Below are 26,701 nucleotides of genomic sequence, written 5' to 3'. Positions count from 1 at the left end.
TTGAAGTTAGAGAAGGTAACTGGGCTTCCTTTGCCAACATTACAAAAGCAAAGGCAAGGCCATCTCTTAATAATACTTGGTTGTCTGCCTTTGCCAAGTCCAGAACCAGGGGCCACAGTTTGAGAATAAGGGGTAGGCCATTTAGAACAGAGATGAGGAAAAACTTTTTCAGTCAGAGAGTTGTGAATCTGTGGAATTCTCTGCCTCAGAAGGCAGTGGAGGCCAATTCTCTGAATGCATTCAAGAGAGAGCTGGATAGAGCTCTTAAGGATAGCGGAGTCAGGGGGTATGGGGAGAAGGCAGGAATGGAGTACTGATTGAGAATGATCAGCCATGATCACATTGAATGGTGGTGCTGGCTCGAAGGGCCAAATGGCCTACTCCTACACCTATTGTCTATTGTCTATTGTCTAATGGCAGTAAAGGGATAAGAAGCAATACTGAATTCAAACCTGGTGTCAATGAGGAGCCGGACAGGCTTTGTGCAGCCATACTGGTTGTGGGGGAATAGATGGAAGCAAATGGATCACAGATAATGACTCGAGAAGCATGATTCCACACTGAGTTTGAATTCAAACTTCTAACCTATGTTGTTATTTTCCAGGGATTGGATATACAATCTGTATCATTTCTCTCTACGTCGCCTTCTATTACAACACCATCATATCATGGGCTCTCTACTATTTCTACTGTTCCTTCACGGCCACTTTGCCATGGACGAATTGTGACAATTCTTGGAACACACCCAACTGTATCAACTACTTTGGCAAGAATAATGTCTCCTGGAATAACTTCTCCAAGTCACCAGCTGAAGAGTTTTTCATGTAGGTGGCTTTTGTTCATTCCGTGGCTTTGAAGGGCTAACTGAGTTGTCAAGTGGGGAGGGGGCTTGGGGAAAGGTGAGTGGAACAGTAACACTGGAGAGATTGTTGTAATTAATGTATTGGGAATAAAATCTCCTGTTTCTTCGCTGGATCCCTAAACTAAGCGAAACTAAACAGTACCAGAGGGCCTTCCAAAGCAACCTCAGATGGTAGATTATATTGCATCTCTCTCAAAAGGTAACACCATTGAAATTCTAACTACAACCACCAGTTGGATTTATGGAGATATTTTCTCATTTGAATCTCAGGAAACTTACCGGATAATGAAAAGCATAGAGTGGATGCGGAGAGAATGTTACCGCTAGTGGGAGAGTCCAGGATCAGAGAGCACAGCCTCAGAGAAAAAAGACGCGCCTTCAGAGTGACGTTGAGGAGGAAAGTCATAAGCCAGAGGGTGGTCCAGTCATGGAGTACTTTTAAAGCTGAGATTGATAGTATTGATTGGATTGATTAGTTATGGGTGTCAAAGGTTATGGGGACGAGGCAGGAGAATGGTGTTGAGAGGGAAAAATAGATCAGCCGTGATTGAATGGCGGAGGCTGGGAGCAGACTTGATGAGCCGAATGCCCTAATTCTGCTCCTATGTCTTGTGGTCTTCAACAGGGTCCTTATTATTGCAATTTGCTGAGTCAGTAAAAAAAGCTGCTAAACCACCACTAACAAATTAAATTTAGTTTAGTTTGGCTTTGAAATACCATGCAGAAACAGGCCCTTCGGCCCACCACATCAGCACCGACCAGTGATCCCCGCACACTTACACGTTCCTACACACTAGGGACAAATTTACAATATTTTTGAAATGTGATTCTAGTTCTATCTATATTACCGATGTATATTTGTTCATAGAAACATAGAAAATAGGTGCAGAAGTAGGCCATTCGGCCCTTCAAGCCAACGCCGCCATTCAATATGATCATGGCTGATCATCCAAAATTAGTACCCTGTCCCTGCTTTCTCTCCATATCCCTTGATTTCATTAGCCCTAAGAGCTATATCTAACTCTCTCTTGAAAACATCCAGAAAATTGGCCTCTGCTGCCTTCTATGGCAGAGAGTTCCACAGATTCACAACTCTCTGGGTGAAAAAGTTTTTCCTCATCTCAGTCCTAAATGGCCCACTCCTTATTCTTAAACTGAGACCCCTGGTTCTGGACTACTCCAACATGGGGAACATTTTTCCTGCATCTAGCCTGTCCAATCCCTTAAGAATTTTATATGTTTCTATAAGATCCCCTCTCGTCCTTATAAATTCCAGTGAATATTTAAGAAACATTTGGACAGGTACATGGATAGGGTAGGTTTAGAGGGATATGGGTCAAACGCAGGCAGGTGGGACTCGTGCAGATGGAACATGTTGGTTGGTGTGGGAAGGTTGTGCCGAAGGGCCCGTATGACTCCAAGACTAGGTACATTTCTGGGTTAATAATCCAAGGACTAGCACCCCTATATCAAGAGATTTATATGAATTATATGACTAGTAACACAAATGGAAACCATGAAACTCACCTATCCATGTTCTTCAGAGATGCTGCCTAACCCAGAGTTACTCCAGCACTTTGTGTAATTTTTTGTTTGTAAATCAGCATCTGCAGTTCCTTGTTTCTACATGCTACAATCCTTCTCCCATTTCAATTAGTCTCAACATTATCAGTGAGTGCTAATGTACATTCATGTACACAGAACCAAGGCAATCAATTCTCATCTTTCTCTTTTGTGTTTAGACGGAACGTTTTGGAGATTCACGAATCCCAGGGGCTACAACATGTGGGTGCAATCCGTTGGCAGCTTCTGTTGTGTCTCTTTGTCATTTTTACCATTGTTTACTTCAGCCTCTGGAAGGGAGTTAAAACATCTGGAAAGGTTTGTTTGACAAGCTAACCCGTCTGGGAACATCTGTTTTTGTAAAGTATTATAACCCATGATATCAGGTATTTATTAAAGTTACCTATAATCATAAACGTCTGTAACAGCCATTCTTAGCGATCATTTCAACATGATTCTTGATCTTCTATCCTTCAATATGTTCTCTTAAATCGAAATCTTTAACTTTTGGTCAACTATCTTAATGTCTTTCATGGCTCAGATATAATTCAGTTAATAACAATACGGTGAAGTGTATTGTAGACACAAGGAACTGCAGGTGCTGGTTTACAAAAAAGGGCACCAAGCATTAGAGTAACAGGGCGGCACAGTGGCACAGCAGTAGAGTTGCTGCTTTACCAGCGCCAGAGACCCGGGTTCGATCCTAACTACGAGTGCTGTCTGTATGGAGTTTGTACGTTCTCCCCGTGACCTGCTTGGGTTTTCCCTGGGTGCTCCAGTTTACTCCAAAATTCCAAAGAAATAGGTTTGTAGATTAATTGGCTTTGATTTTTTTTAATTGTAAATTGTCCCTAGTGTGTAGGATAGTGCTAGTGTACGAGGTGATCGCTGGTCAGCACTGTAACATTATATCTTTGTAATCCCCTCTTGGATTTGGTTGATTTTTTTAGATTTAGAGATACAGCGCAGAAACAGGCCCTTCGGCCCACCGGGTCCGCGCCGCCCAGCGATCCCCGCACATTAACACTATCCTACCCCCACTAGGAACAATTTTTTTACATGTGCCCAGCCAATTAACCTACAAACCTGTTCGTCTTTGGAGTGTGGGAGGAAACCGAAGATCTCGGAGAAAACCCACGCAGGTCACGGGGAGAACGTACAAACTCCATACAGTACAGCACCCGTAGTCAGGATCGAACCTGAGTCTCCGGCGCTGCATTCACTGTAAGGCAGCAACTCTACCGCTGCGCCACCGTGCCGCCTGCCGTTGAGTTCATGTAATATATCCCTTTTTCTACACTATTCCTTGCTGAAACCTATAATCCTTCTGTGGACACTAATACACTACCAGCTGGTCGGCACGGACTCAGTGGGCCAAAGGGCCTGTTTCCACACTGTATCTCTAAAGTCTAAAAGAAATGAATGTGTGACAGGAAGCTTTCAACATGACATGTTTTCCATTTCCTTACATCTATTGCAGATAGTCTGGGTGACTGCCACACTACCCTACCTGGTGCTTTTTATCCTTTTGATACGAGGAGCCACATTACCAGGAGCATGGCGAGGTGTTGTCTTTTACCTCAAACCAAACTGGAAGAAGCTGCTAGATACAAATGTGAGTACATAACAAAAGGACGCAGAAAAAAAACTCTGCATTATTGATATAATTATTTTCAGATAAAAGATTGCCAAACCGGATAGCCCTTGACTATGGGCTTTGAGTTAATAACACATATTCAGTAGGTAATCTTGAACCTTTGAATATGTCTGAGGAAGGTTCCCGGCCTGATACATTACCACTCCGGGTTCTCCAGAGATGCTGTCTGACCCGCTGAGTAACACCAGCACTTTGTGTCCTTTCTTGATCAAATGGGTGTGTTATGGAAGTTCTTCAAAAAGGAGGGTGTTCAAAAAATACTGCTTTATTTTAATGCAAACGTTAAAAATACGACGCCATTTTTCCAGTTCTACTTTCTGAAGGTATAACAGGGTGGCAGGGGTTACGAGGAGAAGGCAGGAGAATGGGGTTCAGAGGGAAAGATAGATCAGCCATGATTGGATGGCAGAGTAGACCTGATGGGCTAATTTCGCTCCTATAACTTATGAAATTATTTTCTTAAAAGAAGGCAATATTAGTTCACCAGAGATCTATTTGACTTGCTGCATGTTACTGACAGCTCCTTGCATTACCCATAACAGGAACAATAGATATAGTCTGAGGAAGGGTCTCGTCCTGAAGCGTCATCCATTCCTTCTATCCAGGGATGCTGCCCGTCCCGCTGAGTTACTCCAACATTTTGTGTCCATCGTTGGTTTAAACCAGCATCTGCAATTCCTTCCTACACAATAGATGACATGATTGCCATTGTGGTTACATCTGTGAAATTTTAATTTGGTGAAAATTTCAAACACATTTTTTCTCCTAATGAAATTTGAATGATTTTTTTTCTTTTCTTACTGCCAAAATATTGACAACGTCTTCACATATTATAATATAAGCCATCGGTATTGATATTTACTTCTCCCTCATATTTCTATTTTTTGACAAAATTAAGTGAAACCTGTTTTGCACAATCGGATTTGGATGGTACTGTCTCTTTACACGAATAATTCTTGCAACAGCACTCTTTCACTGGCACACATGTATTATTTACCTCAGCCTTGCAGACAGCTGGGCTCTTCTATCCATTAGCCACAACCTTAGCTACAGACAAGTACTCATCTATGGGTGAATGGGGCCTCTAAAAGGTAAATGAGTTTATTATTCCCACAGAACAAGAGAGAAGCCCTTGCAAATGTAAATCATAGATTCAAACACACATCTGCTTAACGCACAGTCTTTATTCATGCATCCACTGCTTTGAGAAAACCATTTTTATAATAGATTTGCTTTCTGTAATTAAAAACTGCAACCTGAGAATTTCCATCCTTGCACACGTTACAAATTATTTCGGTGCTTAAAATATAAACTCAATGTCACTTAATTAACATTTCCAGTGAATACCATCTGTTTTTCCCTCCTTTTCTCAACCCTCTGGTACCGCAAACCTCCATTGTTTTCCGAGATTTCTGTCTCTAAAACATTTTATTTCATGAACATGAATTGAAGTCTGACCTAAAGCTGCAGTCGGGACAATACGAGGAACAATTGTGTAGCAACAAAGTGCTCCTTTGTGGCTGAGTGGGGAAAAAATAAAGAGAGAAGGTTGGAAAAAAGTTCTCCAGGGTTTTTCGTGGCTGTTAATGGCTGTCAGCATTGTAAACATGAAATATTTTCCTTAATAATTTACTTGATTGATTGAAAGATACAGCATGGAAACAGGTCGTTCAGCCCACCGAATCGATGCTGACCACCTGTTCACACAAGATTTATGCTATCCCACTTTCTCATCCACACCGTACACCTGAGGGGCAATTTATCAAGGCCAATGAACTTACACACCCACGTGACATTGGGCTAGGGGAGGAAACCAGAGCACCCAGAGGAAACACACATGGTCACAGGGAGAACGTGAAACTTGAAGTGACAACCCATCTTGGACAAAACTTTGCTGGTTGGCAAGAAAAAGCAGAAATGTCATTAAGGGCTATGGACAATCCAAACAATGTAAAACTGTACAAATTGGCCATTTTAATGCAAGGTCAAGTTGATTATAGGCTAAAGTCTCTCCAATATTTGATATGACAGAGACGCAAGGAACTGCAGATGCTAGAATCTTGAGCAAAACACAGAGCGCTGGAGTAACTCAGCAGGTCAGGTAGCATTTATGGAGCGAATGGATGGGCAATGTTTCAGTTTGGGACCATTCTTCTTGTGAGATGGGCTATCTTTTGATGCGTACAGATAAAATCTGATCCTCCTTTCTCTCCTTTAGGTCTGGGTAGATGCAGCAACACAGATTTTCTTCTCCATGGGACCTGGATTTGGAGTGATCATGGCTTTAGCAAGTTACAACCAGTTCAACAATAACTGTTACCGGTAGGGCTATGTAATAGAGTACAAGCAATTTAAAAATTATACAGTACAGACATTCCTAACCTCTCAGCAATTGCATGCGTAATATTGTTCCAAAAAGACAACAGTGGTTTGAGGTTCAAAGCTTTCACATGGAATTCCCCTCCATCATTGTGACTAGAGTAGAACACTGCAGTTAATCAGTATGTTTATAGATAACATATACTGTAGAATCAATAGTCAAGTCAAGTCAAGTCAATTTTATTTGTATAGCACATTTAAAAACAACCCACGTTGACCAAAGTGCTGTACATCTGATTAGGTACTAAGGAAAAAAATGAAACATACTGTAGCACGCAAACAGTTCACAGCGCCTCCTCAATGAGCCTCAAACGCTAGGGAGTAGAAATAGGTTTTGAGCCTGGACTTAAAGGAGTCGATGGAGGGGGCAGTTCTGATGGGGAGAGGGATGCTGTTCCACAGTCTAGGAGCTGCAACCGCAAAAGCACGGTCACCCCTGAGCTTAAGCCTAGACCGCGGGATAGTGAGTAGCCCCAAGTCGGCCGACCTGAGGGACCTGGAGTTAGAGAGGGGGGTTAGAAGATTTTTGATGTGGGGGGGGGGATGTCCATTTAGGGCTTTATACGTGAATAGGAGGAGCTTGAAGTTGATTCTGTACCGTACAGGGAGCCAGTGGAGAGAGGCCAGAATCGGGGTGATGTGGTCCCTTTTACGGGTACCCGTCAGGAGTCTCGCTGCGGCGTTTTGGACCAGTTGCAGGCGGGACAGGGAAGATTGGCTGATCCCAGTGTATAGGGAGTTGCAGTAGTCTAGGCGGGAGGAAATGAAAGCGTGAATGATTTTTTCTGTGTCGTCGAATTGGAGGAAAGGTTTGATTTTAGCTATGGTTCGAAGTTGGAAGAAGCTGGCTTTTACCACAGCGTTGACTTGCTTATCAAATTTTAATGCAGAGTCAAATATCATGCCGAGGTTTTTGACATGCGGTTTGACTAGGCAGGATAGACTTCCAAGACTGCCTGTTATCGATTTGATGGAGTCGGGGGGGCCGAATAGGATGACCTCAGACTTGCTCTCATTTAATTGGAGGAAGTTCTGTGCCATCCAACATTTTATGTCCTCAAGGCAGTGTAAGAGGCTGTTTAAAGTTGACTGGTTGTTGGGTTTCAGGGGGAGGTAAAGCTGAGTGTCATCGGCATAGCAGTGGAAAGAAATGCCGTGCCTTTGAATGATTTGGCCAAGGGGGAGCATGTATAGAGAGAAGAGAATGGGGCCTAGGATGGAGCCTTGTGGAACTCCGCAGGAGAGGCTAGCTGGAGCAGAGGAATAACTGCCTATGTTGATGGCGAAACTCCTATCTTTGAGGTACGAAGCGAACCAGCTCAGGGCAGTGCCATCAATGCCAACCGCGTACCGGAGACGGTCAATAAGGATGGTGTGGTCCACTGTATCGAACGCTGCGCTGAGGTCGAGAAGGAGCAGGATTGCACAGTCGCCGGTGTCGATTGCGAGAAGCAGGTTGTTGTGTACCTTCAACAAGGCAGACTCTGTGCTGTGGTGGGCTCTGAAACCTGACTGGAAACTTTCCAGGATGGTGTATTGGTGCAATATAGACAATAGACAATAGACAATAGGTGCAGGAGTAAGCCATTCAGCCCTTCGAGCCAGCACCGCCATTCAATGCGATCATGGCTGATCACTCTCAATCAGTACCCCATTCCTGCCTTCTCTCCATACCCCCTCACTCCGCTATCCTTAAGAGCTCTATCCAGCTCCCTCTTGAAAGCATCCAACGAACTGGCCTCCACTGCCTTCTGAGGCAGAGAATTCCACACCTTCACTACTCTCTGATTGAAAATGTTCTTCCTCATCTCCGTTCTAAATGGCCTACCCCTTATTCTTAAACTGTGGCCCCTTGTTCTGGACTCCCCCAACATTGGGAACATGTTTCCTGCCTCTAATGTGTCCAATCCCCTAATTATCTTATATGTTTCAATAAGATGCCCCCTCATCCTTCTAATTTCCAGTGTATACAAGCCTAATTGCTCCAGCCTTTCAACATACGACAGTCCCGCCATTCCGGGAATTAACCTAGTGAACCTACGCTGCACGCCCTCATTTACTCATGGGAGGAAATATCCTAACACAATCTGTCAAGCCAAAGGGATCCTGTCCTGTTAGCTGTGCCTATCAGATGTACATCATTGGAGATACAACATGGAAACTGGCCCTTCGACCCACCGAATCTACACTGTCCATTGATCACCCATTTACACGAGCTCTGTTATCCCACTTCCTCATCCACCTGCTATACATTAGTGGCAACCACGCGCAAGGCCCGGGCTACCTCCACTTCCACTGCAGCACCCATCCACTTGTGTCCTACGTGTGGGCGTGCCTTCCGGGCCCGGATTGGCCTCACCAGTCACTTCCGGACCCACAGTCACCAATCCTCCAACTGAAAGTGAAGTCATGGTCATCTTCGAACCCGAAGGACGAAGAACAACAACAGTGGCAATTTATAGAGACCGATTATCTTACAACCCCGCAACATTAGGATGTGGGAGGAAACCGGAGCACTCGGAGGAAACCCACACGGTCACAGGGAAAACGTGCAAGCTCCACACCGACAGCACCAGAGGTCAGAATCGAACCAGGGCCTCTGGCACTGTAAGGCAGCAGTTCTACCAGCTGTGCCACCTTAAATTGAATTCAATGGATGGAAACTAACAGGACTGCTCCGAATTGGCCTCCATTGACATGGCCAACAGGGGAAGATGGCGATGATCATAAAATCACCCAAAGGTTCAACATGGCAGCTTCATGACATGACCATGTCAATTTGATTTTGTTTCCTTACAGGGATGCAATTGTCACCAGCTTGGTGAACTGCATGACGAGCTTTCTATCAGGATTTGTAATTTTCACGGTGTTGGGATATATGGCGGAGATGCGCAACGTTGAAGTGGAGGATGTGGCAAAAGACAAAGGTACATGAAATTGATTTACTCTTTAATGGTTGAAATTACAGAGGGGACTTGGAACAAAGTGCTCAATTAGTTGCAAAAGGAACACTTACGTTAAATGATCTTGGAAGAATCTGCATGTATTTTAGCAACAGGGAACTTAGAGCGTAGATGGAAACTATTGAACACTGTGTACCCACACCAATGGCAAGGTCTTGTTCTCATCAATCTTTTATCGTCTTCTCTTTTCCCACAACAGGCTTTATTGGTTTATGTTTAGGTTTATTATTCTCACATGTACCAAGGTGAAGTGAAAAGTATTATTATGCATGCTGTCTAACAGATCAGATATGCCATCCATAGATACAATTAGTTCAAATTCATGTCCAATAGATAGAGCAAAGAGGGAGATAAGAAGTTCAGAATATAGTTCTCAGCATTGTAGTGCGTCAGTTCCACAGACAAAGTCCAATGTTCTCAATGGGGTAGATGTGAATATGGTTTCATACTGATGCAATATTTCAAACATTGGATGCTGTCCTAGCAATTTTAAATAAACCTGCAGGCTAAACCATCCAAGGCTCTCATTTCTGGACCATCCAATGTGTTTCCAATTTACAGCATCACCCATGTACGGTAGATTGGTGCAGAGTTAAAGCTGGGCCTTTGAATATTGACGCTAACTGGACCCTTACTTCAGTAAAACATACACTCTCCTGCATCTAACCTTCCAATCTCAGGTTATAGAATGTCTTCCATACCCAACTCAGAGACAATATACATCCATTCAATAGACAATAGACAATAGGTGCAGGAGGAGGCCATTCAGCCCTTCGAGTCAGTACCGCCATTCAATGTGATCATGACTGATCATTCTCAATCAGTACCCCGTTCCTGCCTTCTCCCCATACCCCCTGACTCCGCTATCCTTAAGAGCTTTATCTAGCTCTCTCTTGAATGCATTCAGAGAATTGGCCTCCACTGCCTTCTGAGGCAGAGAATTCCACAGATTCACAACTCTCTGACTGAAAAAGTTTTTCCTCATCTCAGTTATAAATGGCCTACCCCTTATTCTTAAACTGTAGCCCCTTGTTCTGGACTCCCCCAACATTGGGAACATGTTTCCTGCCTCTAACGTGTCCAACCCCTTAATAATCTTATACGTTCCACTTCTTTTGGCCCTCAATTCCTAGCACACACTTCCAAATTTGAATTCCCTCTTCCCCCTCAATCCAGGCTGACCCTCTCTCCTGCCCCTCCTGTACAGTTCCAGTTGGTACCATTCATCCAAATTCAAACTCTCTCCTCCCCTGTTTTAGGGGAAAGAATAGTGAGGGCTAATAATTAGTAAATAGGGACGTGGATTGTGCTAATATGGTGATATGGAACTGCAGCAAAGCCTAAAAGTAGAGCCATGGAATGCAGCAGTGACGTTTCAGAAACTTCATTGATTATGTTATTGCATGCACCCATGTGGTAACAGAAACTTGGATCTACTGTCAACTAAGTTAGACTTGTGGATAATCATTTTATTCTGTAATCAAGACCTGATTTGTTACATAATTAACTTTTTCTGTAACTGCCATTCTGTAATCAAGACCTAGTTTTACTGTTAATCAAATTTCTGTGTAATCTTGTCTTCTGAGAATATAAAAGCTGTTCCAAAGTCGTGCTCAGGAGATCAGATTTTACTGGTCTTCTGGTGCGCATCAGTTTTAATAAGTCGCTCGTTACGTCAAACACCAACTCAATATCAATAGTCAATAGTCAATAGTCGTTTATTTGTCACATACACATAAATGTGTAGTGAAATGAAACATTACCCGCAGTTGAACAATAAGACCAATAAGATTAATCAATAAAAATGCAATAACACACACAATCACAACTAACACCAAACAAAAAGAAACATCCATCACAGTGAGTCTCCTCCAGTCCCTCCTCACTGTGATGGAAGGCCAGAATGTCTTTTTCTCTTCCCTGCCGTCTTGTCCCGCGGTCAGGCTGTTGGATTTGCCACGTCGGGGCGGTCGGGACTCCCGATATTGAAGCCCCCGCTGGGCGGTGAAAGGTCCGCGGCGGGCCGACCCAAGCCCCGCGATTCGGGGCGGGCGAACACGCTGCCTCTGCCGCTGCCGGAGCTCCCGATGTCGGCCCCCATCCAGGGGCCTGCGGGCTTCCGACGTCCACGCGGCCCGCGCCGGAGCCTCCGGAGACGAATCGCAGCCGTTCCCGCAGCATCCGCAGGTGGTGAGTCCGGGCCGCGGGCTCTGCGAACCAGAGACCCAGGTGGTCCCAGGTGCATGGCCGGTGGTAGGCAGCAACGGGAACGGAGACACGACACAGAAACAAAGGTCGCGTCTCCGTTCGGGAGAGAGAATGTTACAGTTCCCGTTCCCTCCCCTACCCCCACCCCACAAAACATAACATACAACACTACATCATATTAAAACTACAATTCAGACAAAAAACACAAAAGACAGACGGACTGCAGGCAAGCCGCAGCTGCGACGGCAGCGCTGGCTCCTCAGCGTGGCCTTTCCATTTGCTCCTATATCCCTTTATCATGTTGAAATATTTTGCCCACTTCATTTATAATCTCCCAGACTAATGTTGTCATTGACCTCCCTTACCCATTTCTTACTTCCACCTCTTCCATCTTTTCCACATTAAAGCACAATTCACAACCTCTAGTCTTCCTTTCCTTTCTGATCCCCATTACTTTCTTTAGATTTTTTTTTAGATTTAGAGATACAGCGTGGAAACAGGCCCTTCGGCCCACCGAGTCCGCGCCGCCCAGCGATCCACGCACATTAACACTATCCTACACACACTAGGGACAATTTTTACATTTACCCAGTCAATTAACCTACATACCTGTCGATTTATTCACACAATGCTGGAGTAACTCAGCAGGTCAGGCAGCATCTCGGGAGAGAAGGAATGGGTGACGTTTCGGGTCGAGACCTTCTTTAACCTACATACCTGTACGTCTTTGGAGTGTGGGAGGAAACGGAAGATCTCGGAGCAAACCCACGCAGGTCACGGGGAGAACGTACAAACTCCGTACAGACGGCGCCCGTAGTCAGGATCGAACCTGAGTCTCCGGCGCTGCATTCGCTGTAAGGCAGCAACTCTACCGCTGCGCCACCGTGCCGCCGTGCCGCCGTTGCTCCTTCCGTTTCACCTCTATTGCTTGGTTTAATGAAAATAAACATAACGTCCTCACTTAGTGCAGTATTTTAGTGTCTCCAACTCTGCAATGCATTCCATATCTTTATATAATGTTAAAATGTCTGCATGTTTTTTTTGGTTTTGCAGGTTCTGGCCTCCTGTTTATAACATATCCCGAAGCCATTGCTAACATGGACGGATCACCCTTCTGGGCGATTCTCTTCTTTCTCATGGTGATAACTCTGGGCTTGGACAGCACGGCAAGTAACATAGTCAGTGAAGCCAAATTGAAAGAGAACCTTGACAATCAAAGCATCACCACGACAAGAAATGTAGACACGAGGAACAGCAGATGCTAGTTTATAAAAAATACACGATACGCTGGAGCACAGGGGCGGCACAGTTGCGCAGCGGTAGAGTTGCTGCATCACAGCACCAAAGACCTGGGTTAGATCCTGACCAGATGTGCTGTCTGTATGTGATATGTTCTCCCTGAGACCGCATAGGTGCTCCGATTTCCTCCTACACTCTAAAGATGTACAGGATTGTAGGTTAATTGGCTTCTGTAAATTGTAAATTGTCCCTAGTGTATAGGATAGTGCTAGTGCATGGGGTGATTGGTGGCCAGCGCGGACTCAGTGGGCCGAAGGACCTGTTTCCACGCTGTATCTCTAAAGTCTAAAATCAGTGGGTAAAACAACATGAATCTAAATCCAATGTTATGCAATTTTCAGATATCCTACAGTTCATTACTCTCCCTCACTTTACATTTTACAAGCATTGAGGACCTGTTACAATCATGGAATCAAGGGATATGGGGAGAAGGCAGGCAAGGGTTATTGATTGTGGATGATCAGTCATGATCACAATGAATGGCGGTGCAGGCTCGAATGGCCGAATGGCCTCCTCCTGCACCTATTTTCTATGTTTCTATGTTAATCAGGCCGTAAACAAAGAGAAATTTCAATCTGGCTTATTCAGTGTTTTTCCCATTTTCGTGTTTTTATCTGTGTGATTTTCCAATAAATTACGTAAATCCTAAAGGGTATTTTGGCAGTTGTTGTGTTTGTCCTTTTTTCAAATAGAGATAAACAATAGTTAAATATATTTAGAAATTTGGCACAAATAATACATTGTGGTATTCTTGTTAACAGTACGGAGGTCTGGAGTCTATAATCACAGCAGTAATAGATGAGTATCCTCATCTCTTCGCTAAAAGGAGGGAGCTGTTTGTTTTGGGACTGATCATTGTGTGCTTTATGGGCTCTCTCAGCACTCTAACCAATGTAAGTATAAACCTATTAAAAAATACCTTATTACTAATTCCTACTTTATTCAACTTCAGGTATCTGCAATATCAAAGACATCCACTATTTATCGTTGAATTGTAGCAATTAACTCATGGTGTGTGCATGTGTATTTGTTTAGTTTGGAAGTTTGGTAAGACATCAACATTATCAAATTGGAGGCACAAGGAACTGCAAATGATGGAATCTTGAGCAAAACACAAGGTTTTGGAGGAACTCAGCAGGTCAGGCAGCATCTGTGGAGGGAATGGACAGTTGAAGTTTTGGCGCGGGACTCTTCTTCAGACCTTGTATCTCATGTATAATACCTCCATTCCTCGCACTCATACCCTCCCTTTGTACGCATCACTCAAACAGCAAAAAAAATCTCCGCAAACCATTGCCAAAATAGAGAGTCTCTGAAGAAGGGTCCCAACTTGTAACATCGCCTGTCCGTTGCCTCCACAGATGCTGCCCGACCCGCTGAATTCCTCCAGGACTTTGTGTTTTGCTCCAAATTATCATCATGCTTGATTGCGGCTTTGGGCTTCTCAATCATCTGCACAGCCAATTAATTGCTCCAAGCACAGTCAATTTTATAATTGAAAGCATGGCATCTAACCTGTGGACATAAAGATTTCACAAGTAGATCTGTGACTGTGATATGTGGCTAGTTGATTTAATTGAGTGGTGATGGTTTTAACATTGACGTCAACCTGCAAATCACGAGAATTCCACTCTGCACTGTTCCACACAGGCAGATAATAATACCTTCGTTTAAAACAGTGTTTTTTTGTAGACAAGTTGCCGGTATGCACGATTAATAAACATATGTGTCAGGTGAACTAAATAATGACGTTTTAACTTTTTAGAGGTGCCATGCACTGTGCTGGTGCATACCGTCACACATAAAAAAAGCATTGGTTTAATATATTATCTAAAAAATAGCACTTCCTAAATGGTAGCACTCCCTCACTCCCTACGGGAAAGAAATTGCATTCAAACTGTCTCTTGCTCGTACTTGAGCCAATGATCTTAGATGCCAATGGTCAGAGTACTGTCCCCGATTCAAGCTGAGACCTGGTTAGTTTAGTTTAGTTCAGAAATACAGCGCGGAAACAGGCCCTTTGGCCCACTGAGTCCGCACCGACCAGCGATCCCCGCACATTAACGCAAGCCTACACACACTAGGGACAATTTACACTTAACCCAAGTATACAAACCCAAGCCAATTAACTTACAAACCTGTTCGTCTTTGGGGTGTGGGAGGAAAGCGAAGATCATGGAGAAAACCTATGCGGTCACGGGGAGAGCGTACAAACTCTGTACAGACAGCACCCACAGTCGGGATCGAACCCGGGTCTCCGGCGCTGCAAGCACTGTAAAGCAGCAACTCTACCACTGCGCCACTGGTTATAAATGACTATATCTCCTCTGGAAGGAAACAAACATCTTTTTTCACGTCCCCTTAAATTCAGGAGCCCTCCATAATAAAGTCACAACCTATGGTCTTCAATGCCCATCACTGGTCGGCATCGACTAGGTGGCCGAAGGGCCTGTTTCCACACTGTATCTCTAAATTCCAAAGTCGAAAGTGCAAATGAAAGACCACCACTCTCATAATTAAATGTCTTAATCCTTCTATCGCACTGTGCCACTTTGTCCCCCAAAGTCCCGTGACAATTTTTATTTATAATCCTGGCTAACATGAAATGTAATTCAATTTTTCAGGGAGGAGCCTATGTGGTCAAATTAATGGAAGATTTTGGATCTGGATCCTGTCTTATTGCTGTGGTATTATTAGAATCTATAGCCGTGTCTTGGTTTTATGGTAAGGAATCCAATTTCATTTCATTTTTTATTTTTGTGAGGTTAAATAAACGTTTTAAAAATGAAGCAAAAGATGTTGCGATGAGCACAGTCAAGTTTGTCGTTTTGACCCTTGCAATGGGTGTGGCATATGGACAACAGATGTCCAAATCCTTCTGATATTGTGGGGCTGGCAGAAGGACTATTGGTTCAGATTAAGATTCAATGCTAATATTTTTGGTGGCGACCAAGTGGATATCTTTTTGACCAGAAGCGAATAGATGGCACACAGGGCAGAGATTAAACTCCTAAATTGCAATGTTTGGTGGAAATAGCCTGTCTCATTGCTAAACACGTCAGCACGTGCCTATAGCAGAGTAGGGTGACCAGAACTGTGCAGAGTACCTCAAATGTGACCTTACCAATGTTTTGTTCACCTCCCATCTCTTTTACTTAATACCCTGACCAGTGAAGGCAAGCTGGTCAACCACTTTCTTCACCACATCTGTTTATCTGTGTGACCACTTTCATGGAACAATGTACCTGAACCCCAAGGTCTCTTTCTTCTACAACAATCCTCAGGGCTCTACTGAGTTCCCACATGGCAGAAGATGCCTGCAGCCCCACAGCACTGGGCGAAACCATCCCACCAGTCTCCCATACTCTCATTTGTATGTACATAAGTTAGGCATTCATAAGCTGGGGAGGACTTGCAATCACATTTTGTCATGCACTCTAAGCCAGGTATCATTGCAAGATAAAGACCCAGCCCCACCCCTACCTTGCATGTCAGAAAACGTAAACATATATATATCTATATATATACATATATATACATTGACTTCTCCAACTTTAGATAGTTCGTCTCTCCCCCCCTCCCAGTTCTCCCTCTAACTTCCTGTCTCCACCTATATCCTTCCTTTGTCCCACCCCCTGGCATCAGTCTGAAGAAGGGTCTCGACCCGAAACGTCACCCATTCCTTCTCTCCTGAGATGCTGCCGGACCTGCTGAGTTACTCCAGCATTTTGTGAATATATACATATATATATATGTGTGTGTGTGTGTAGTACATATATGTGTGTAGTACATAAATGTACTACACACATACAAATATATGTATATATACATATGTGTGTGTGTGTATAGTACACGTATACGTGTACTATATATGTGTATAAAGTTCATTGCTGCTTTACAAAATGTACGCCAAGATATATCACCATTGCCAAATGAACTGGGAATATTTTATTGTTGTCACATTTACTTGCTCTAACAGTTCCCATCCTTTCTCTTTGATTTACCTTCAGGGGTCCAGCAATTCTGCGATGACATCAAGACAATGTTGGGCTTCTCACCGGGGCTGTTTTGGAGGATTTGTTGGGTGGGCATTAGCCCTGCCTTTCTTGCCGTGAGTAACAAAGCTGTTCCCCATAAGAAAAGTACCCCCTTGTTTCCTTCTAAGGGCAACCCCCCCCCCCCCCCCCTGCTCTATGTAGAAACAAAAAAAGTTTACACAAAATGACACAAAGTGCTGGAGTAACTCGGTGGGTCAGGCAGCATCTGAGGAAAACATGGATGGGTGATGTTTTGGGTCAGGACCCTTCTTTGGATGGGTGGGCTGAAGAAGGGTCAAAATGTCACCAAAACGTCACCTATCCATGTTCTCCACAAATGCTTATTTAGTTGTTTAGTTTAGATTACTGTCACATACTGTATACCAAGGTACAGTGAAAAACTTTTGTTGCGTGCTAACCAGGCAGTGGAAAGTCAATTGATGATTACAATCAAGCCAGCGACAGTGTTTGGATACATGATAAAGGGAATAACGTTTAGTGTAAGACAAAATTCAGTAAAATCCGATTTAAAATAGTTTAAGGGTCTCTAATGAGGTAGATAGCAGCTCAGGACCGCTGATGGTTCAGTTGCCTGACATCAGCTGGGAAGAAACTGTCCCTGAATCTGGAGGTGTGAGTTTTCACACTTCTGTACCTCTTGCCTGATGGGAGAGGGGAGAATAGACTCATCCTTGATTATGCTGGTGGCCTTCCCAGGCAATGTGAAGTGTAAATGGAGTAAATGGAGGGGATGTGTCCACAATTCTCTGCAACTTCCCACTGAGTTACTCCAGCAGTGCCCAGTGCGAAGAAAGGTCCTGACCCGAAACGTCACCTAACCATGTTCTCCAGAGATGCTGCCAGATCCGCTGAGTTACTCCAGCTTTTTGTGTCTATCTTCTAATACATCCCCAAATGGTAGTCGATTTGAAAGAGTCATCGGTGCCAGTTTAGGTACAATAAGTGATATTTTTTGCCAGGGGGAACAGTTGTTTAAAAAGACCTACAATAAGAATAAAACTGGAAAATCAAAACCACCCATCTATTTACATGCATTTATTTATTTATTTGATATGGATTTACATTGTCCATTTTGTGTCTGATTTCAGTTCATTACAGTAAGCTCCATTGTGTACCGGCCCCCTCTCAGTCTCTTTGGCTATGATTATCCAGACTGGACTATAACAGCAGGATATTTGATCGGAGCTTCATCCTTCATATGGATTCCAATATACATGGTGTATAAACTGGTATGGACACCAGGATCTCTTAAACAGGTAAGAATGTATTAACATCCTCACTGCCCTCATAGAACAGTACAGCACAAGAACAGGCCCTTCGGCCTACAATGTCTGTGTCGTACTTGATACCAATACCAACTCTTATCTGCCTGTATATAATCTAAATCCATTCCCTGCATATCCATAAGCCTATCTAAAAGTTTTGTGCGTGCCACTATCGCATCTGCCTCGACCACTACCCCTGGCAGCGTGTTCCAGGCACTTGGCACTTTGTGTAAAACATTTGCCCAGCATATCTCCTTTAAACTTTGCAAACTTCACACAGACAGCACCCAAGGTCAGAATCGAACCCTGATCTCTGTCGCTGTGAGGCAGCAGCTCTATCACTGCGCCACTGTGTCGCCCAGGTCCGGGTCATCTGGCTTTCTCATCTGGAAGTAAAGATCCCAATTACAAAGCAGAGCATGGTGGTTGTTAAGTGTGTCCTGGGTAATGTTTAACCCTCACTAAACATTACTAATTATTTTTAATATAAACTTTTCAGATTATTTGGTTATTATCACATTGTTTTTTGAGGAAGTTACTGTGCAAAAACTAGTTGTCATAATTCCTACATAATAGTAAAGGGTAATGATAGGTACTATATAAAGGTTTATGAAACTGAAGCGCGACAATGTGCTGCACTGCTGAGAACTATATTCTGCACTCTGTGTCTTTGCTCTATCGTACTTAAATTTGAACTGATTGTACTCATGTATGATATATCTAATATGTTTGTATAACGTGCAAAACAAAGCTTCTCACTGTACCTCGGTACATAGTGACAATAATAAATCTAAACATAGTCACAGAGTTTCACAGCGTAGAAACAGGCCCTGTGCCCTAACCTGCCTACACCAGCCAACATGTCCCATCCCGCATCAAGGCGTTTGGCCCATATCTCTCTAAACCTATTCCATCCATGTACCTGTCCAAATGTTTCATTAAACATTTCAATAGTACTTGCCTCAACTAACTCCTCCAGCAACTCGTTCCATACATCCACCACCCTTCATGTAAAGAAGTTACCCCTCAGATTCCTATTAAATCTTTCCCTCCTCACCTGAAACCTATGTCCTCTGTTTCTTGATTCCCATACCTTGGGCAAGAGAATCTATGTGTTTACCCAATCTATTCCTCTTATGATTTTCTACTCATCAGCTGGCACCTAACGGATTAAACTAAGCCGAGGGATGTTGCCCTTTCAACGACCTGATTGAAAGTCTTTATTTTAGGGATTAGTTTATGTTGACAACTCATTGAAAACTATTGTGTTCTTGATCACTAGCATCCCTTATTACAAGAAATATGAAGCCAATTTCCAAATGTCAATATAATTGATGTCATCTCGTTAAGTAGAAAAAAAGACAATAGACAATAGATAATAGGTGCAGGAGTAGGCCATTCAGCCCTTCGAGCCAGACTTGTTTCCAAGTAGTGCCTTTTAAGTTATTTTCATGTAGGAAATGTAACAACTAGTTTTTTTCAGTCTGAAGAAGGGTCCCAACCCGAAACATCAGCTATCCATGTTCCCCAGAGACGCTAGGCACAAAATGCTGGGGTAATTCAATGGATCAGGCAGTATCTCTGGAGAAAAGCAACAGGTGATGTTTCAGGTCGGAACCCTTCAGACTCGGAAACATCACCTATTCCTTTTCTTCAGAGATGCTGTCTGACCCGCTGAGTTACTCCAGCATTTTTGTGTCTATCTCTGTTATAAACAAGCACCTGCAGTTCCTTTCTACACATTCTCCAGAGATGCTGCCTAACCTGCTGAGGAACCCCAGCACCTTATATCTTTTGTTTCATAGTAATCTTTCTCAAACAGCAATTTGATATTGACCAAGTAATTTGCAATATTTAACATATTAAATAATTAGCAATATTTAGAAAGCTTAACTTAAAGCTGTGATCTGAAATGACAGGTTTCTCCCAGTAGAATTGTAAAATGATTATTATTGCATTTTGACGCATCTGATCAATACTGTGTCCTTGCATTCAGTCCCACTGGAACTGCAAATTATTTTCCCTTAAAAGTCCATTGTAACTTCCTTTTTGAAAGCCCTGATTGATTATTAATCACTGCTCTTACAGCTTGCAAAATCTACATCACCACCACTCTCTGTCTAAATATGTCAATTCTCATCATTTTGAAGCTACTTCCTTAGTGCTCAAACCATTCACGAATATAAACCACTTCTCTCTGTCCATCCTATCTAAATCCATTGTGATCTTCCATACATCCATTAAAAGTTCTCTCAAAAGGACACAAAGTGCTGGAGTAATTCAGCAGATCAGGCAGCATCTCTGGAGAATATGAATCGGTGATGCTTCAGGTCAGGACCCTTCTTCAGTCTGAAGAAAGGTCCCAACCTGAAACGTCACCTATTCATGTTCTCTAGAGGCACTACCTGAGCCATTGGGTTACTCCAGCACACTGTGTCCTTTTGTGTAAACTAGCATCTGCAGTTCCTTTGTTTTTAAATAATCTCTCAATCCTCTTTATTCCAAGGGGAAAATTGCAGCTTCTCCAGTCTAACTGTGCAAATGGATTCTTTTGCACTGGAATTATTCAAAACTAACTACCATGTGGTCCATCTGAGTGAAATGGGCAGTTTAGTTTCTAAATTATGAATTCTTTCACACACAGACTTGGTCCGTAGAAATTGTGCTGAGACACCTCAACTGATGCAATATGAAACCTGAAGGCAGAGAAAATTTTCAAGGCAGCATACGACAAAGGAACAATGTTAGGCCATTCAGCCCATCATGTCAGGGGTTAAGGGGAGAAGGCAGGAGAATGGGTTTGAGAGGGAAAGATAGATCAGCCATAATTGAATGAAGGAGTAGAGTTGATGGGCCAAATGGCCTAATTCTGCTCCTATCACTTATGAACTTGTCGTGTCTGCTACATCAACTGGATGTTCCCAATTCATTATATTACCCATATGTTTCCAAAATTGCTTTATCCATTAAAACTCTATTCCTATTACCAATGTTGGCACCTTGCGCGGTATTGTACTGTACAAGGTTCTAATATTAACGTAAAGAAGCAAACTTTCTAGATCGTTTACAGGATTTAATGGTTCAATGGTACTTTATTGTCACATGTACCTGGGTACAGTGGAATAACTTTTTTTTGCATACATACTGTACACGAGTTGCCACATTTCCAGTGTCATTTTGTCTAATTAAACGTAATAACTATCTTCATTTCTGGTCTTGTGATATTTATTATATGTTACTTTTCTTTTCTCCACACAGCGTCTGGCAATCTGTCTTCGCCCAGAGAAGCCAATCAGAAACGAGAATCCTGACTCCCTCTGCATGAATACCATCCCATAATTCTCTGTACACATCATATATCAACACTAAACTTTATTTATTTACTAGCAAAATCCCCACACCCCCCATTCTCTCCTCCCCCAGCCCCACTCTTACTCTCCCCACACCCTCCCCTTGGGCGGAGGGAGGGAGGGGGGAGAGGGGAGGGGAGGGAGGGGGACCTCCCCTTTTCCCAGTACCCCTCTTTCCCCCACCACCAAGTCCGCAGATGCCGGTTTACTCCAAAGATAGACACAAAAAGCTGGAGTAACTCAGCAGGTCAGGCAGCATGTCTGGTGAAAAGGAATAGGTGGCGTTTTGGGTTGAGTCTGAAGAAGGGTCTCGACCCGAAACGTCACCTATTCCTTTTCTCCAGGGATGCTGCCTGACCCGCTGAGTTACTCCAACATTTTGTGTCTATCTTCCAGGTGGGATCTGGAAAATGGAGTAGCTTCTGCTGATAAACTTAATCTTCTGCCTCCAGCGAGAACAAAAATATGAACTGGATCAAGGAAATCTGAGGATGGTTCAGAAAAGACTTTAGGGTATTTATAAATACATTATTAGTAAATTACATAGATAGCGGGACCTTTCACTTTATCCCTTTGTAATTCCTGTGGAGCACAAAATAATACTGTATTTTGTTCTCTCAACTGAAGTTGTTCCTGATAAATTCTGATACATGACCCACGTGTTCAAATTTTAAATTAGCTGTTGCCACCTGAACTTATATCTCAAAGTATCGGCACAGTGGCGCAGCGGTAGAGTTGCTGCCTCACAGTGCCAGAGACCCGGGTTCAATCCTGACTACGGGTGCTGTCCGTATGGAGTTCTCCCTGTGACCATGTGGGTTTTTTTCCGGGTGCTCTGGTTTCCTCCCACACTCCAAAGACATACAGGTTTGTAGGTTAATTGGCTTCGATTAAATTGTAAATTGTCCCTAGCTTGGAGGATTGTGTTGGTTAAGGGGTGATCGCTGGTCAGCACGGACTCGGCGGGCAGAAGGGCTTGCATTTGCATCATATCTCGAAAGTCTAAAGTCTAATCGAAAGACCATGCTTAATCGAACCCGGGTCTCTGGCGCTGTGAGGCAGCAACTCTACCAGCTGTGCCACTGTGCTGCCCTTGAGAACTTGAAAAGTTTGTAATGATAGCTGTAATCTGAACCTCCGCAACCTGTCGCACCCAAAGATTCAAACTTTGTAACAGTCTGAGCCAAGTACTCTCAAAATGAGGGGTTCGAAGCACAGTACTGTCACCTGGTGTTTGGACAGTGATATTGCAGCGAGCAAGGTCTAAGATATGTTTACTGCAAATCGCTCGGAAATTAAGTTGTTAGAAGACTGTTCTTGTCTTGATTCACATATGAAACACAGTTACTCAGGTGAAATAGGAAAAGGGGATGTACAACGAGATCTGGGTGTCCTAGTGCATCAGTCACTGAAAGGAAGCATGCAGGTACAGCAGCCATTGAAGAAAGCCAATGGAATGTTGGCCTTCATAACAAGAGGAGTTGAGTATAGGAGCAAAGAGGTCCTTCTGCAGTTGTACAGGGCCCTAGTGAGACCGCATCTGGAGTACTGTGTGCAGTTTTGGTCTCCAAATTTGAGGAAGGATATTCTTGCTATTGAGGGCGTGCAGCGTAGGTTTACTAGGTAATTCCCGGAATGGCGGGACTGTCGTATGTTGAAAGACTGGAGCGACTAGGCTTGTATATACTGGAATTTAGAAGGATGACAGGGGATCTTATCAAAACATATAAGATTATTAAGGGGTCGGACACGTTAGAGGCAGGAAACATGTTCCCAATGTTGGGGGAGTCCAGAACCAGGGGCCACAGTTTAAGAATAAGGGGTAGGCCATTTAGAACGGAGATGAGGAAAAACTTTTTCAGTCAGAGAGTTGTGAATCTGTGGAATGCTCTGCCTCAGAAGGCAGTGGAGGCCAATTCTCTGAATGCATTCAAGTGAGAGCTAGATAGAGCTCTTAAGGATAGCGGAGTCAGGGGGTATGGGGAGAAGGCAGGAACGGGGTACTGATTGAGAATAATCAGCCATGATCACATTGAATGGCGGTGCTGGCTCGAAGGGCGAATGGCCTACTCCTGCACCTATTGTCTATTGAAATACTGCACCAATGAAACAAGCATCTTTGAAAGAAGGGGATAAACATGAACAATAAAAGTTACGCCATTTAATCCACAAATTACCCATTTTAACAACTGTAGTGAACAATATATCCACTCCATGCATTGGAGTAAGAAAACAAATTAAATCTGGCTTGTTAGCTTGAAGGAGCTCAATGTCACTAATACCATAATTATAAAGTCATTAACCAATTACAGAACTCAAAACATTATACCAATGCATGTTGACACATGTTAACATACTGTAAGTAAGATCCTGGTATATTTTTTGGAGACGTGTTCTTAAAAAATAAGTTGAAGGTTCTGAATATTTTTTAACAAAGATTTTGTAAAATAACAGATATAATCTTTGTAAACTTTGAAGAGTGTATCTAGTTACTTCCATTCATTCCCTTTGTTGTAAACCTTCTGAAATAATGAATAAAAATGTAAAGTGACAACTGGCTATATCAAACTGTTGGAAGATGTAGGTGAAGATTGATACAAAATGCCGAAGTAACTCAGCGGGACAGACAGCATCTCTGGATCGAAGGAATGGGTGACATTTCGGATATATGTGCATGTCCAACAGTCTTGTGTTTCATGTACAAAGAGCAATTTGAATACACCTGAACTTGAGTGTGGCTTTTGTAAATACATTTCCATCAGGCCAGTTCACGATTGACGTAAGTAGAGAGGTGTAGGAAGGAGAGACGGTAGGCATAGACCATGAAGGGTAGTGAATCTGTGGAATTCTTTGCACAGAAGGCTGTGGAGGATGTCAATGGATATTTTTTAAGGCAGAGATAGGTTCTTGATTAGTGCGGGTGTCAGGGGTTATGGGGAGAAGGCAGGAGAATGTGGTTAGGAGGGAGAAATAAATCAGTCATGATTGAATGGTGGAGTGGACTTTTTGGGCTAAATGGCCTAATTCTGCTCCTATTACTTATGACCTTATGATCATTTTCCCTCATTCTGGTTCTTCACCATGGCATCAAAAGGATAGTGGTGCGACATGGATCAAAGCAAAGAAAATTATATAGTTTTATATAGGGCCCTGCCTTAATCAAAGGCCAGGGCAGTTGTCTCTGGCATAAGTCTGGGAATCCTAATGAGTGAAGGAATGGACAAAATGTACATCGTTATGATGCCCATGGATTCTTTAAAAAACTATCTGAGAAGATAGTGGTGACCTGTTTAGTTTAGTTTAGAGATACAGGGCGGAAACAAGTCCTTTGGCACACCGAGTCCACGTCGACCATTGATCACCTGTACACTTATCCCACCCTCGATTCTACACACCACGGGCAATTAACCTGCAAACCTACACGCCTTTCAGATGGGGCAGAAACCAGAGCACCTGGAGAAAACCCGCCCGGGTCACAGGGAGAACGTACAAACTCTGCACAGACAGCAACTGCTGTAGTCAGATCGAACCCGGGAAAAATGTTCCGATGTTGGGGGAGTCCAGAACCAGGAGGTCACAGTTTAAGAGTAAAGGGTAGGCCATTTAGGACTGAGATGAGGAAAAACTTTTTTACCCAGACAGTTGTGAATCTGTGGAATTCTCTGCCGCAGAAGGCAGTGGAGGCCGATTCACTAGATGTTTTCAAGAGAGAGTTAGATTTAGCTCTTAGGGCTAAGGGAATCAAGGGGTATGGGGGAAAAAGCCAGAACGGGGTACTGATTTTGGATGTTCAGCCATGATCATATTGAATGGCGGTGCTGGCTCGAAGGGTCGAATGGCCTACTCCTGCACCTATTTTCTATGTTTCTCTGGCGCTGTGTGGCAGATGTGGTACCGCTGAGCCACTGTGCCGCCCCTGAATCATTGCAGACTTTCTGGTTCAGATACTCGTACAATATATTTGCAAGTCAGAACCACTCATGAGTCCACACACGATCTTGAAAAAGGAACTTACACTGAACTGTGAAAAGCGATTTGTATACTGATAATCACATTGTTATTGCCTGAACTTTGTGTGGTTGTAGAAACACCACCATGAAGATGTAAGGGGAGGAGAGAGATGGGAGAGGGGCAGGGGAGGAGAGGGAGAGGGGAGAGGAGAGGGGAGGGAGGAGAGGAGGAGGAGAGGGGGGAGGGGTGAGGAGAGAGGGGGGGAGAAGGAGAGGAGGGAGGGGGAGGAGAGGGGGGGATGAGGGGGGAGAAGGGAGGGAGAGGGGCAGGGGAGGAGAAGGAGAGGGGGGGAGGAGGAGGAGAGGAGGGGGGCAGGGGAGGAGAAGGAGAGGAGGGAGGAGAGAGGGGTGAGGAGAGGGAGAGGGGGAGGAGAGGGGGGTGAGGAGAGGGAGAGGAGTGAGGAGAGGGAGAGGGGGGAGGGAGAGGGAGAGGAGTGAGGAGAGGGGGGAGGAGAGAGGGGTGAGGAGAGGGAGAGGGGGAGGAGAGGGAGAGGGGGGAGGAGAGAGGGGTGAGGAGAGGGAGAGGAGTGAGGAGAGGGGGGAGGAGAGGGAGGGGGAGGAGAGGAGGGAGGGGAGGGGGAGGAGAGGAGGGAGGGGAGGGGGGAGGAGATGGAGAGGGGTGAGGGGTGAGGAGGGGGAGAGAGGGAGAGGAGAGGGAGAGGGGCTGACTGGCAGATGTGTGGACGTAAGAATGACGCCACAGCCTTGCGTGCGGTGACGCCATGATGGCGGCGGGGCCCTGCCACTGTGACCCGGCGGTGTCCGCCGCGCAATGGCCCCCCTCCTCTCCCTCGGCCTGCTGCCGCTTTACCCTGGCTCGCCCTGGCCAGGACGGGGCGCCGGGGTCCCGGGAGCGGCCCTACAGCGTGCTCAAGTACCAGAACGTCGGTGAGGATAAGCCGGGAGACCTACCCTCGGGGACCCGGGGGGGCCGGGCAGAGGGGCCGCCGCGTCATCTGCCCCTCCCCCCCTCCTCTACCCCTCCCCCTCTCCTCTACCCCTCCCCCCCCTCCTCTTTCCCCTCCCCCTCTACCCCTCCTCCCGTCCCCCTCCTCTACCCCTCCCCCCCTCTTCTTTCCCCTCCCCC

General features: G+C 44.3%; 1 protein-coding gene across 1 annotated transcript in view; it reads left to right on the top strand.

Moving 5' to 3' along the window:
* The window catches only part of slc6a4b (solute carrier family 6 member 4b), a 32,236-nt gene extending 10,417 nt beyond the window's left edge, over positions 1–21,819 (top strand). Inside the window, exons 6-16 of the mRNA XM_078421842.1 lie at positions 605–824; positions 2,605–2,743; positions 3,906–4,040; positions 6,301–6,404; positions 9,261–9,388; positions 12,686–12,798; positions 13,693–13,824; positions 15,556–15,655; positions 16,942–17,042; positions 18,078–18,245; positions 21,513–21,819. Of these exons, the coding sequence (XP_078277968.1) occupies positions 605–824; positions 2,605–2,743; positions 3,906–4,040; positions 6,301–6,404; positions 9,261–9,388; positions 12,686–12,798; positions 13,693–13,824; positions 15,556–15,655; positions 16,942–17,042; positions 18,078–18,245; positions 21,513–21,593 (1,421 nt within the window). The 3' untranslated portion in view covers positions 21,594–21,819. The remainder of the gene's footprint in view (positions 1–604; positions 825–2,604; positions 2,744–3,905; positions 4,041–6,300; positions 6,405–9,260; positions 9,389–12,685; positions 12,799–13,692; positions 13,825–15,555; positions 15,656–16,941; positions 17,043–18,077; positions 18,246–21,512) is intronic.
* The last annotated feature ends 4,882 nt before the right edge of the window (positions 21,820–26,701 follow it).

The sequence above is a fragment of the Rhinoraja longicauda genome, chromosome 25 (genome assembly GCF_053455715.1).
Source record: "Rhinoraja longicauda isolate Sanriku21f chromosome 25, sRhiLon1.1, whole genome shotgun sequence".
Lineage (NCBI taxonomy): Eukaryota > Metazoa > Chordata > Chondrichthyes > Rajiformes > Arhynchobatidae > Rhinoraja > Rhinoraja longicauda.
This window is presented reverse-complemented; position numbering and strand designations above follow the sequence as displayed.